The following is a 14,541-nucleotide window of genomic DNA, read 5'->3' as shown; positions in this document are numbered from 1 at the left end:
TTTGGAAATTGGAAGCTAAAAGGCATGACTGACCTTTTTAAATGCATAAGGGAAGAAAGGAAAGGGACTGCCTTCCTGAAAGTGTAGCACAGGCACCAGAGCAAATGATCAACTGGTAATGATAATTCTTCAGTCAGGGAAGGAAGTTTCTCAAGGATCAGAGCACTTAAAGGTCCTGACTTGATTTCAAATAAGAGTACCAGGAGATGGAAGACTACACTCTTTTAGGAGGCAGCCTCATCAGTACATAAGAGGGATGGGACCTGGCTGTAGAGAGAAGCAAGGAGCAGGACTTCGTAGCAGAGGGACGTCCTTCCCACAACAGAACAGGATCTCATCTTTGTGTTTTCTAAGTATCAGCCTCCTGTGTTCAGCACTCCCAAACTGAAGGAAAATCTGGCTGGAATCACAACATGTCTTGCATTTACAGAGTAAAAAATAAAGACCCCTATTAGAATCCAAAGTTGTGTTTTGGTCTGGTTGGGGCTTTTTTATTTATTTTTTTAACCAAACACACACAGTGTATTTTTGGCATGTGAAACCAAGAGCATCTAAATTTTCAAATGCTCCATTGCATTTGTTGGTACAAACCAGGATGAACTCAGTATGTCACTCTGGCCAGCTGACAGCAATTTATTTCACATAAATGTTTCAAGTTTCAAATTAGACTCTCTTCCATATTGTGAAAGAAATAAGAATTTCTGAAAGTTCTCCAAAAATGAAAATTGTGTCAAAAATCCATTTCTGCACACCTTGCATGTGAGGGCTGGGATAAAGGCCAGACTGAGATTTATGCTCTGTGTAACTCCAAGCAAGGCAAGGTGAAAATTTTTCTCCTACATATCCTTGCCCTTCTCAGACTTGTGCCTCATCTGCAAGGTGACACCATGGAGGAACGCTTGCATCTCTCTTTTACCACCTCTCCCAGTGGAAATTTCATTGAAATAAAAGCTAGCCTAACAAAATATTCCAACTAATAAAAAGTACCTGTTCCACATGTTCAATATGGGTAACTGCAAAAATTTGGCCATTTTACTTGCATTTTGAGAAGGAATTATTTTAGGAAGGAACACAGAAGTGACAAGAGATAGAGAAATAACGAGGTGATGAAAGGAGGCAAAAAAAACCCCAAATGTTTCTGTCAAAGTCTGATATTGTCATATAGAAAAACATAAAACCTTTACTCCACTCTCTTCAAAGCTTCACCAGTTACCTGAATCCAAGAAGAATGGCAGTTGCTATTACAAGGGCAGAGAAGGAAAGAGCATATCCAATGGTGTATATGATGGACAAATTCAGGAGCTGTTCTTCTGGTGCATCCTGAGAGCATAGAAAGAAGAAAAGAAAAACAAAAAAGTGGAGGGGGAAAAGAGAGAGCTCATGGCCTTCAGTTCTTTTCTCCCAGCTACTTTCTAACTTTCTTAATGACAACCAGAAATCATTCTCCTACTTTCAAGTTTAAATGCACCTATCAAATCAGTCTTCCACTTTCCATATGCTCTAAAGAAATAAAAATTTAATCTTAATTCCTCAGCTGCTCCCAGGTGTTCGCTCAAATAGTTGAGTTTTGCAGCCTAGCTAGAAAAATAGATAATCTGACATTATTTCATAATAAAGTTGGAGAGATATGAATTATCACACAAGCAAGTCTTAAAACAGATGGCAGGAAGCAAAGACACAACTCAGACCTGCAGTAAAAACAGCAGACCTAACCTTTTCAGACTTGAGCACTTCAAGCAAGTCTCCTTACTGCGGTAATGAGGGGAGTGCTCATGTATACTTAGAAGTGCAACAAGCCAGGTCCTATTTGATGATGTGGAGGCAAAGCATGCCTTGCATACACACAGCTAAACCCTCTTCTGCCCCTCAAATAATCTGTCTTCTGCCTCAACTATGCAACCTCCTGGGAACAAATCACAGCTCAACAGCATCTCATGACCTGGGTATTGCAGCACTGCTTGAGAGGGAGCGACCTGGTGCAGACCAGAGCAGTGGGGGCTCCTGTCAGATTCACTAAAACATGACTACTGAGATCCTTGCCTGAAAATTCTGGCCAAAATCCTTATAGAGAAGAGAATTACTTGAAAAGGTACAGGCAGCTCTGAATAATAACACACCCTTACTGCTCAGGCTCCGAGGCACATTCATATTCACTGTTCTAGTTCATCTCTAAGCATGTATCTTTGTCTAAGATTTTATTTCCCTTCTTCAAGCTGCTAACTCTGCAATTGACTCCTGAGACCTGTGCTGTACAAAGGAACACATTCCTTGTACTTCATAAATTAGATACAGTTATTGAGATGTACTTTGCACAGCCAGGAGGACTTAAGGTGAACATACAGGCTGTACCTCAGAGATTTGCTAGGATAATGCTTTAAAGGGAATGCTATGAAAGCTGCCTTATGAAAAGTAAAATCTCTTCAGTATCAAAGCTTAGGCAAACTACTAAAACCTGACAATTTAAAACATGTGCACAGATGAAAATGACATCATACACCTAAATTTTTAAAGATTCGCTACCAAACACTTTGGAATTTTAACTGCATTTGTAATAGAACACATGACAAACTTATAAAAACAACTTATTGTTCTCGCATGCCAGATGCATAAGCCAAAGTCACTATGGGGCTCTATATACATTAGCTGGAAAACCAAACAGGGCTGTTCATATTTCAGGGAGTGACACCATGTACACAGGGTTTCAGAAACCAGATCAGTTCATGTAAAAGTGGAGGCAGGTGCCAAAGGAATAAGTGTTACCATTAGGTATCTCACTCCTTGGCATGTCCCAACACAGCTCTGGAAGAAATCATAATGGCCAGCAAGGATAAGTCAAACGACCAGGCTTACACATGGCATTAACACACTGTGCTCTGCTGGTATAGCACAGAACACAAAAGGGACAAGGAATACCGCTTTAAGTCAAAGGAAAAGGCTAAAATTCAAGTATTTGGAGAAAGATATCTTTTCCAATCTCCTCCTAGTCTGCAGCCATTTATTCCTTCTGAAGAATGAGGCACTGAGCAATGGGAACTACAGAGGGCATAGATCCTGCAGCTCTTGGGACTTTCATAAACTTGAACAGTTTTATCTAGGTAATGTACTAGTTCCCAGTACCCCAGGATAGAGAGAGTGCACTCAATTTCTGTAAGGAAAAGCATCGCCCTTGGAGGTTCACAGTAGTAGTGGTATCACGTGTCATGGGAACGCACACAGTGCAGCGGCTGACGCCAATGGCTGTCAAAAATCCTCTGAAAATCCCTATGCTCTCCTTCATTTGGTGCCAGGCATCTCAGCTCCCTGCAGAGTAAAAAGCACAAGGGCAAGAAAATAACACTGACAAGCCTAATTCCATTGCCCACGGAAAATGAAGGTATAAAGACAAAAAAAAGCCAAAGAAAAAAAAAAGGCAGGGATTGCCCCATGCCCAAAGGTGAAAAAGCAAATATCCTTCAGTTCAGTTCATCTTAATCACCTTAATAGCTGCTAACAAGACAGAGAGAGCAAATGGTCACTATTATAATGATGTGACAATGGAAAAAAGGCAAAGGAATAACATTAGGTCACTCCTGCAGTTGAGCTCCTTGCTCTGCACTGCAGCTGGGGTGACCTGAGTCACTTCTCTTGGCTCTCACGTACATTTAAATGTGCTCTTGTCTACCCTCCATGTTCCCTTTGTTGAAGGGGAGAGACCTGATGTCCCTTACCATTAGGCACACTGAGGTGAGTCAGTGAGGATTACTTTGACAGGACAAAAATCCATGGGCATCAACAATTATTTTTTTTTCCTCTCTTCTGCTTTGCCCTAAGCAACAGCTGCAAGATGGGAGGAAAATGGGAAAAACACTTACCTGGTCAGAGGGCTCACACTCAGACAGGTTTCTCCAGGGCAAGGTCGAATTCTCCTTCAGCAGCCAGGTCCCCTCCAAGGTGCAGAAGCGGTACACCTGCCCATGCAGCACTGCCAGGAGCAAAATGAGACACAGGGTCAGCAGGAGGAGAGCCTGCTCAACCAAGGGGCAAGGCTCACAGAGTGGTCTGCATCTCCGTGCAACGCTCCTTCCTCACCCATCGCTCTCCTGGCTGGAGGGGGAACCGGCAGCATGGCAGGGCAAGTGCTGCACCGGCTCCCTGACTGCCCGCAACATTCTGCTGCTTGTCCTCAGGGCCCCAGAGCAGCTACCAAGGCATCAGGTGGCTCCAGGACATGCTCCAGGACAGTCACTGACCATTCCACAGTAACAAGAGACTGAAATAATTGCTGCTATCCTTGTGTGGATTTTGTAACGTGCATAAACTCCAGCTCGGTGAAATACTAGATTTTGAGACATGCAAATTCTGGGAACGTTAAGCTTCAGTGATAGATTTTACATAGAAAAGAAGCTGCACAAAGACTAAACACACCTTTTCTTTTCTGAAAGCATGCAGATCCAGAGAAACCTCAGAACAGGAATGCTAACACAAGCTTCCCAAAATGTAATTTCTTACACAAACATCTGTGCTACAAAACAAAGCCATAAATCTTTTCCTAAACTACCCATGTACTCTTTCTATTCCTTCTGTCTACATGTTTGAATAACAAAATCAGCAATAAATTAACTGGAGCAGTTAGCTACTTGATCTTGTAAAAGCAAGTACATTGAAATGGTCCATAGTAAAATCACATCAGACTGAAGCACTAAAACAAAAAATGCAAAGGGAAAGGAGCACTCAGTCCACGTACGAAAAGAAACTCCCTCTCTAGTGCCTGGAGTTCTGGGGAAATCTAACAACTTAGTTGTGTACACAAGCAACCTGCAAGTGTCCTTGTAGTACAGTAACAGTGTGAGCTGCTTTGCAAAGGAAGTTTCTAACTAATCACATTTTTGAGCCAGTAAACTGATCTATTTTATATAATGAAGCTACCCCTCAAAAAGCAATGCTGGGTCAATCCCTCAGCCAGGGCTAGCCTCTACCCAGGCAATGTTTGGAAAAACACACTTACACAAATATTCTGAGGTATAAGAAGCTAAGTTAACCTTGCCTGCTGCAACTTCCTCCTGTTGTCAGCTCCCTTATTACTGCAAACTAGAACTCATCAGAATTTGGCATTTCTGTTCAGTGGGAAAATTTTAAAACTTATTTGAAATTCTAACATCCCAGTAGGTTATTCACACATTAGTTGACAACTGCTAATCTGTTTGATAATTGCCAGCAGCAGACAACTAGTAGGTTCTCTAAGTGATGAGTGATTTAATAAAACAATACAGACATTAATATTCTAATGAGACATTTTTAATGAGTATGCTAAATGGTAACTGATAATGGCTCTGGTAGGCACAGCCTATTTGCTTTTGTAATTGTTATCCTGAATATACCAGTAAGACATAATACAAAGATGATATAAAAATTAAGTTATGCTTGGTGGAGGTTTTTTCTTACTATTAAGGGTATCTGTTTACATATGTTCACACGAAAACAGAAGGAGAGGTTAGGTACAGCACCTGCAACACATACACTCACAGCCACTAACTGTACCCACTCTCCTGGTGACGCCACCAGTGACAACCACTTCCTTAGGTCAGGGTATTGCTATGATGTTGCTCAAGGGTAATACAGCTTATTTAGGAACACCAGGAATAAAAGAAAGACTAGAGAAAACGTGGGTCCTCTCAGGAAGGATAGGGGAGACCTGGCTGCACAGGACACTGAGAAGGCTGTGAGGTACTCAATGGCTTTTTTGCTTCAGCCTGGAGAAGAAAAGGCTCCAGGGACACCCTGCAGCAGCCTCCCAGTACCTGAAGGGGCTACAAGAGAGCTGGAGAGGGACTTTCCACAAGGGCGTGTAGTGAAAGGACAAGGGGGAATGGCCTTAAGCTCAAGGAATGCAGATTTAGATTAGAAATTCTTTACTATAAAGGTGGTGAGGCACTGCAACAGGTTATGCTGAGAGGCTGAGGACACGACATCCTTGGAAGAGCTCAGGACCAGGCTGGATGGGACTTTGAGCAGCCTGGCCTAGGGGAAGATGTCCCAGCCCAGGGCAAGGTGGCTGGAACTAGATGATATTTAAGGTCCCTCCCAACCCAACCATTCCATGATTCCATGACAATATTAAGGCTCTCACACCTGATGGAGAGCAGCATGTAGGAAAACATCATTTTTCCTCCATCCCCCTCTCAGGATTAGTGGTCACAATTTGAAGTAAGGCATTCAAAACACCTATGCAAAAGCAGCCCTAGGAATCGGGAATCAGTAAATATTGCATATTTGGAGCCAATGAACTTGAAATCCAGGAGGTTTAAAGTCCAGAGGGTCATAGGACTAGGAAATTCAGTCTGACTGCCATTAGATGAGCTATAACCAAGTATTATAAGATGAAGTTATTATGACGAATAATCTCAGAAAACAAGAAATTTGACTATATTCCTGAATTTAAAAAAAAAAAAAAAGAAAGACCTGCTAAAGGAGAATTAATTAAAAAACAAGCAAGCAAAAAATCCCCAAACCCCAACATTATTTCACATCTTCTGAAACTCTTTGTGAATTCCCCTCCTCTGCCAGTATTTCTTAGTGGCAAGGTCTAATTGGGATGAATGCTTAGCTTCAGTATATTTATTTTCTCTCCCAATCATCATGACACATTTTAATTTTCTTTTTATTGATAACACTTTTTAAATAATGAGGAAAACCTATTGTATGCTGAAGTCTGGCATATATTAGAGAATTGAAAGGTTTACTGTAAATGAAACATGGAATTTGCTATCAGACAGAAAAACAAGGCAATTCATTTAGATATGAAGGAAAAATAATGTAATGCTATTACACTAGACAGGAATATTCCTGCCACATCTATGAGTCACAAGCACTCAAACTGGATGGCTCTTACAGACTTCTAGGTAGTCACATGCCAGCTGTATCAGGTTGTCATAGCCTCACTGACTGCCAAAATAGTGGTGATCAGTGCAGGACTCAGAGGCAACTGAAGACCAGCCGGGCTATCTGTACCCAGGAAGAGCCTTAAAATGTAAAAGAATAATCAAACAAGTTCCAAATAGACGAAACTGCACATCACAATGTGAGAGCATAAACACCTGGTTCTGTGGAATAACTTACTAACCAAAATGCTTAAGAGGTAGAAAATGTTAAAAAAAAGAAAACTTCTACTTTGAGGCACCATTGAGATTCTGGTTGATACACGAAACAATGCTCATGAAAGAGCTGAGAGATTACAGAAAGCAGGACATGAAAATAACACAGGGGTTGATGCACTGCAGGCAGCTGGTTACTCTCAGAAATGTGGAAACAAGTCTCACTGTTGTGGAAGTGGATTGCTTTCAGTAATGTGTCAGACTCCCCATTACCCAACACAGCATCAACTCTGTGGAGCTGCAAAGGGCTCAGAAATGGATGAACACCACACACATGAGACCCTTCATGCCCTGCAGCTGGGCCCATCCAGCAGCAGCACCATGCAGGACCCAGGGGTGCGGATACTTTTGAGCGCTGTGTGATCCGTCACAGAAGCTGCCCAGAGGAGATGCCAAGAGCCACAGTGCCAAGAGCCCAGACTTCACACAGCATGACCACGGAAAGGTGCGCCTTTGAAACAGAACCCTCCCGAACTGCATCAACCTGCAGTCATTCCTACTTTCTCCATCTCCTCGAAGCAGCAGGCAAACAGCCTCCATCCACTCATCCTCTGGGCAACAGGCTCGGTCACAGGCAGCCACCTGCTGCTGCCCAAATACAGCCAAGGCTGTTAATGACTGATAGCTCAGGAGAGGTATCACCTGAACTCCATGCTCTTCCCCAGTCTTGCCTCACTAAAAGGGACGGAACACAGCTTCTACACCAGAAACTCTGCTCTGGTGTTTCTCCCAAATAACCCATAAAGCCCTGGAGACTTTAGATCATCTTTTCATTTACTAAATTCTCATCTGTGCTTGCTGAAAGCAGTTCCAACAAAGTTCAAGGAATCCACTAGCTTTTAATCAGGAATGTTTTGACTCAAGAATTGCAAGTGTCTCACCATTCTTACTGTTCAGAGTAAAGCATATGGTTTGCATTAAAGCTACCTAAAAATATGTTAAAACAACTTTTTCACATGTACATTTTATGACTCCCTCTCTGCACAGCTGGTCATGGCTTAAGATGGCAGAGGTTTTCAACCTTCTAAAACAGATAAAGAGGTAGTATACATACACATTCTGTCTTTGCTGAGGGCCTGGTCCAAAGCTCACCGTGAACCTCATTTCCTTCAACTTTCATGTGATGCCATTGCTGAAAAGAAATTCAGTTATTAATAGACACTGATGCAAACTAACTGTGACATGCTCGGAGGTGGCCTGTATGCCATGACAGAAAGAAGGCACCCACACAGCCTCCCCTGCAACTGCTGAGCAATTTCAGCTTCTTGCTTGCAGGTGGTTTACTCAGAGGCAATTCACATTTGTCCATGCCTGAATTCTGCAAAGTGACTCAGGCCCTCTTACCTTTAATGCAGTCAAAAACACCAAGCATACAATGATCAGCTTCAGTTCTAATGGACCAGAATGACGAAGAGTATTTTTTTGAAGGTTCGAGGTTGTTGTTGCCTCCTTGCTATCCTGCAATACCTTTTTCCTGTCCTGTTACATTTTCTGTTACCATATAGTCAATGCTTCAGATCATTCCACTATGTTCTAGAACTGGCTATCATCCTCTGCAAATAAACAAACAAATCCACACCCAGTGCACAGGGAATCTGATTTTATTTGCTTTTTAAGTTAAGTGCAAAAAGTTGCAAAACAGCAGCTCAATCGCACAAGTTTATTTGAACAGTGTCAATCACACCTCATTAGAATTAAATGTTAAAACATGGACTGATGCCCAAAACTCAGTCTCTGTAAGCTGACAAAAGGTAGAGAGTCAGCACTGAAGCTAGTAACATCTATCCAGTGAACCTGTAAATCAAATCAAATTCCAGAAGAAGCTGAATACTTTTATGTAGGGAGAGCATGGGCAAAAAGCTCACAAACTCTTCCTTATTAGCCCCACTTTTACTAGAAATAAAAGCAAATTGAATGACTTCTCTGTTTGAAACAGGCAACTTCATCTGCATTTTACAACATCAGGGTGTCCAGGTCAGTGTGACATTACTCACCCAACTGTCCCTGAGGATAAACTGGAACATTATTCATTGTAAAAATAAATTACAGCATTTCCTAGCCAATCAATTCTATTCAGGCAGAGAGATGAGAGAATGAGAAGAACAAGAGACTGCAGTTTTGTCTGTCTGCTCTGTGTCACACATTACAGACCTCTCCTCTGTTAACATCCGTTCTCTACTTCCAGCAGGGGGATTGTTTTGGAAAAGGTAACAATCTTCTCCATAAAGCAACGACTCTGCAGTATGAGAGCATCACAACAGCCCTCAAGGCAGACTGGCTTGTTCCTGAAATGAGCAACCTGGCCTTTGATGGGGATAACAATTTATCAGAAATTAGGAGGTTGCACCCTCATCAGCAGCTCTGTTCTGTCACTTGCTGTGACTTGGGCAATGCTCTCCTGAAAGGAATCACTCTTGGCTGTAAAAGCTGCTGCTAAGTCTCACTCAGCCCCAACCCTGGTGCTGCTTATTGCAAAGGCATCCTAAACCCAGGACTCATTCCTTGGAGCATGCAGCTAAAAACATGACACGAGGGAACAGCCTGATTCTGAAGCCTGCAGGGAGCTGGAAGAGCCCCAGCCTGCACCACTGTCCAAGAATCACATTTATCAAGGTGCTCCTTTGTGCTGGGCTTACCACCACATCATCTGAAATTATATTATCTCAACAGGCAGTTTAACTACAGGTACCTTATTCAGTATTCTCTCCCACCATTCCTCTTCCCTCATAATGTATTAGTTATCTCAACTTCTCTGCTTTTGTAATAACAAAAAAACAAAACAAAACAAAAGCCTGTGCTTGCCTAGCTGGATCTTCCCTTGTACCATGTAAAGGTAGCTGTTAGGTGGGTGCAAACTCATGTCTGTCTCTCGGTAGGAGTGTGAATGCATTTACTTTTCTTTTTCCTCTTGTCACTCTTCTTCCTTGCAGTGTTTTGGTTTTTTTTTAATTGGAAAAGGCTGGGCAAATTCTTGGCTTTTTCAAGCTAGGAGCTAGTGATAGGGAACATTCACAATAGGGATGTTTGAGTCTGTTTCCCCACCTCTCACGCAAACAATATACACTACTGAAAATTATTCTCTTCCTGCAGCAAGAACATGAAGTGACCACTTGGCATGACCTTATGCAGACCTAACAGATACCTTCACATGGTGCAAGGGAAGATCCAGCTAAACACAGGCCATGCCACAGGCTGCACAGCCCCCCACCTGTCCCAGAAATCCTCAGTGCCTGCATCCTCTGCTGTGCTACCAAAAGCACAAAGTCACAGACACTGCAGATGGAGATGATGCTGTGTGGCATCACCCAAGGGATGTTGCCTGCATATATATAAATTCTTACTTAAAAACATTCCTTTTGAAATTACATTAACACAACAACACTGAAGATTCAAGAATTAGGAAGTGTTAAGCTAAAGCTACTTACATGAGTTTGGGTTCCACCCAGTAACATTGTTTCTACGTACACAGCCATACTTTTTTTTTCCCCAACAGAATCCATGGTTTTATTCAGGACACAGAATAGAGTGAGATAATTTAATGTGAAATTATTCATGCCAAGCCATTTTAAGCAGACTGAATAAAGTCTATATCAAATACAGCATCTTCTTATTTGTGTGGTCCATTCAAAGACCACCAACGATTCAGCTCCCCAATGAACACTAAAGGCTATTATCTCATATGCATAAAGAGATGATCCAAAAAATAAGGACCATATTTTAGTAACATAATAAAGTCACATTTATACAAAAAGAAAATTATGCAGCCACAAAATTTGTTCTGAATGGGCATATTCAGTTCTCCTAGTGCAGAGATCATCCTTGCCAGCTCTGCAATATCTTGCCTCACTCAACACAAACTTCCTCAGTTAATGAAGCAATGATCCTGCAGAGAAGAGTCCCCTTTACTACACCTCACATGCAAATCCATTCTCATAGCAAAGGAATAAGGTCTGTGGAAAAAAAAAATAATCTCAGAATATAGCTTCATAATTAAAAATTGCTTGCATAATGGTGGCCAATAAAGGTTATGCAAGCAAAGAAGACCGTGCCAAATCACAAAGTATTCCTTAAGTCACAAACTTATACACCACTGGGTATGAGTTAGTATCTCAAAAATTAAAAGAGCTTTCTGAAAAACAATATTGTTTTTAACAGAGCATTACCCTAAAAGGAGCTATACCCTCCAAGCCTTTAATTTGAGGAACTTGTATTAAGAAAAGGCTGCATTAACTACACTAGACCACACTGACACCTAACATAACTTTTTGAAATGAACTTAAAAAAAAAATCATAAAAGTGCACGCATGCATGTGTGCATCAGGTTTAATAAAGAATGTTTATGAACTATATAAAATATGTGAACTAATGCAATAAAAGAAGGCAGCTTATAAAAAACAAGTATTTATGATAATGGCACAGCTTTGTCAACATTTGGTAAGATACCAAAAACACCATTAAAAGTTTTGCTCAGAATAAAGAGAAGTGGGTTGGAATAAATTTATTGCAACAACAAACATGATCGGAAGTTTAATGCAAAATAAACTTCTAAAAATGGTGCTAAGAAAGAGGTTTTGTGGTTTTAAGTTATTGGATCAGTTAATGTAATTAATAGAAGCCATTCTATTAGAGGATATTAAAATGATGCAAAAAAAAAATGCAGTGAAAAGTTCTCTTAGAAGTCTGCAAACTAAGGTCTTCCCAGGGTAGACGAAGGGATCTATTTTACTATGTCTATATTCCAAGGCCTTAAAAAATCAAAAAACAACCCCAAAAACAAGCTAAAAGGAAAGGAAAAATACTAGACAAATCACTAGCATAATGCTTGCTGAGCTAAAGCAAGGGAAAAAAAAAACTTTGAGAAAAAACAACAGATAACTAGTATGTTACATATGCACAGCCAGGAGGAAGAGGGAAGTACACATGCAAATAAACACTGGTTGGTTGATGCAGTTCCTGAGCAAAACAAGAAGCTCCAGAACATGGAGGCTAAAACAAATGCCAGGCACTGCAAGCAAACTGCCAATCTTTGGCAACAGGGAAATTAGTGGTATTTGGTTATCTGCGAAAACAATGGTATAAAAAAACCACTGATTAAATAATGCTAAATTTATCATCTCTTGCAAGATATTTATAAAAACAATCCAAAAAATCCTAAACAACAGGAAGCTTTCAGCACAGACACCTGCTAAACAGATCATAAAAATTAACTCAAACTATCTGACTTCATTTAGTGCTAACTATAATTCCACAAGTATTAGCCACTATCTACAGAAAGTAAAGAATGTGGATACTTGAAAGCAGAACAAATAAAATTAAGCATCTCATGCATTTCGAAGACTGAAGACACATCATTCTTCTCTCTCCTAACTGCATTGCCCTCCTTGGTTCTCCTCTTCAGGTTAATTCCTTCAACCCTTCCTGCTGCTGCAATGTTTAGTTCTATGCTGCTTCTATGCTTATACCTTCCCACTGTTGACCCCCCCTTTCCCTTTCACCCCACACTTTCCTATTTCTCTCAGCTCCTACTCAGGCTTGCCATTTTCCAAAACCACTGTATTTAAAACGGCAACCTAACTCCAGCCTCTCAAATCTCCTTTCTTGCCAGTTTATTCCTCAGCATTCCTCATCATCACTCAAAGCTCCTCCAGCTCCAGCCAAGCAGCGAAGAGGGGCAAAATCAACAAAGAACATCTGCTCTCAGATCTGGACCTCCTGCAGCCGACAAGGCCACAAGAAGCCCTGCTCAGCCCATGCACCAAAAGCACGTCTGGCCCCAAAAGTCATGTGCTTCAGGAGAAAGGAACATCACTCCACAGTGATATGGCCTCTGGAGAATGTAGGTACAAACAAGCACTCATAAGGAATTCATCCCCACAAGTAGCAAGAGACACATCATCAGTACCACAGGAGCCACCACCTTTTCTGTCAATAGTGACCAGAGGCCACTAAAGATGCAGTTATGTCTGGATTTACTTTCCCTTTACAAAGTCAATCTTTACACCAATCTCAATGACTCTTACCCTCCAACCCAAAGCTGATCGGAAAATCAGGCTCTCTTACACCCTTAAGTGGGTAATTTTCCCCAAGTTCTCGATTCCATTTTCATTTCTGCTCAATTTTCATTGCTTGAAAGGTATTTGGATGAACATAAAATTCCTTCAACTTAAACTTCTCTTTTCCTGCCAAGGAGCAATCCTTCCCTTGAATATTCACTGCCAATGGTACCTCACATTTAAAAATACTTAGAGAGGCCCACTGTCATTCATCAGCCACACCGATGCAATGTTTTCCACATTTTACCCATGCTTTCACTCTGTTTAAAGGAATTGTTCGTGCCCTGCTTCATTAAGCTCCAGGACCGTTACCAGGCAGTTTTTGCATGTGTAAGTCAGTTTTTTGTCTTCAGAAGAAATATGCCGATGAGCACTTGATCCTTTTCTTGCCTACTTCATTTCTGCTCATTCCAATTGTCAAAAAGTAAGTTAGAACCAGAAAGTCATATGAGTCTGAGCAGGCATCAACCGGCATTATTATTGTCATCAAACAAGTCACGTACCCACATTCTCTCATAAACATTGCCCAGAAAAGCTTTATTCTTATTCAAAGAAAAATTAAAGTGATGTCTGGGAATCCTAACAGCTAACATTTGGAGCATGTTTGAGGAGGATTAGACACTTTCAAAATTCATAGCAGGGACCTGGGTCTCTCAGGGAAAATCTAGTCTATGACAGAAAACTCTCGAGGGGAAAGTTACCAATAAAACATGCAAGTAGAAAAGGATAATACCGCTAAACAAATAAAAACTGTGTGCATGATTAAGAAGTGCAATCCTTGTAAAGATTAGTAGTTACAGTTGCATTTGTGAAATGGCATGAAAGGGAGGATATTCTACAATTAGACTACTTATATTCAGACACCTTTTCACTCAGTCCACATTTTTTTGCATGACTACTCTGTCAAATGAAAATATTATAAAAAATTTAAACGCAGACCTACTAACTTCAAGAGGCAAAGACTGAGTTGCCTTTACATAAAGCATTTACTTACATATATATATATATATAGAGGTATATATGTAGATTGGTTCATCTCTTCACCCAAAAATTAACTGAGGGTATTGAAGAAAAAGAAGTAACCTTTAAGATCACTGTCACACCAAAAGCGTATCTGTTATGTGAGAGGACACCCGTAAGGTGGATGTGAGAGGAGCCTTTCCCAACACCCAAGGTGAAGTGCCAGGAATTCCTGAAAAGGGGAGTAAGAAGTGAGCCATTTGGGCAAGTTGCTCTCCACCTATGCTGTTTTAAGATCAGGCATTCGTGTCTTCTCACATCTTCTGGGACTTCGGGGGAAAAAACCCCAAACAATCAGTATTTTACTAATTAGCAACATTTAAGTGAGCTGAAAGCTA

At 41.0% G+C, this 14,541-nt stretch overlaps 1 protein-coding gene across 1 annotated transcript in view; it reads right to left on the bottom strand.

The window, feature by feature from the left end:
- GLP1R (glucagon like peptide 1 receptor) overlaps positions 1–14,541 on the bottom strand; it is an 82,194-nt gene that overhangs the window by 29,434 nt on the left and 38,219 nt on the right. The window contains exons 4-5 of the mRNA XM_032102736.1: positions 3,852–3,961; positions 1,214–1,320 (exon numbers count right to left, since the gene is read on the bottom strand). Of these exons, the coding sequence (XP_031958627.1) occupies positions 1,214–1,320; positions 3,852–3,961 (217 nt within the window). The remainder of the gene's footprint in view (positions 1–1,213; positions 1,321–3,851; positions 3,962–14,541) is intronic.

This window comes from Corvus moneduloides, chromosome 3, assembly GCF_009650955.1.
Source record: "Corvus moneduloides isolate bCorMon1 chromosome 3, bCorMon1.pri, whole genome shotgun sequence".
Taxonomy (NCBI): Eukaryota; Metazoa; Chordata; class Aves; order Passeriformes; family Corvidae; genus Corvus; species Corvus moneduloides.
This window is presented reverse-complemented; position numbering and strand designations above follow the sequence as displayed.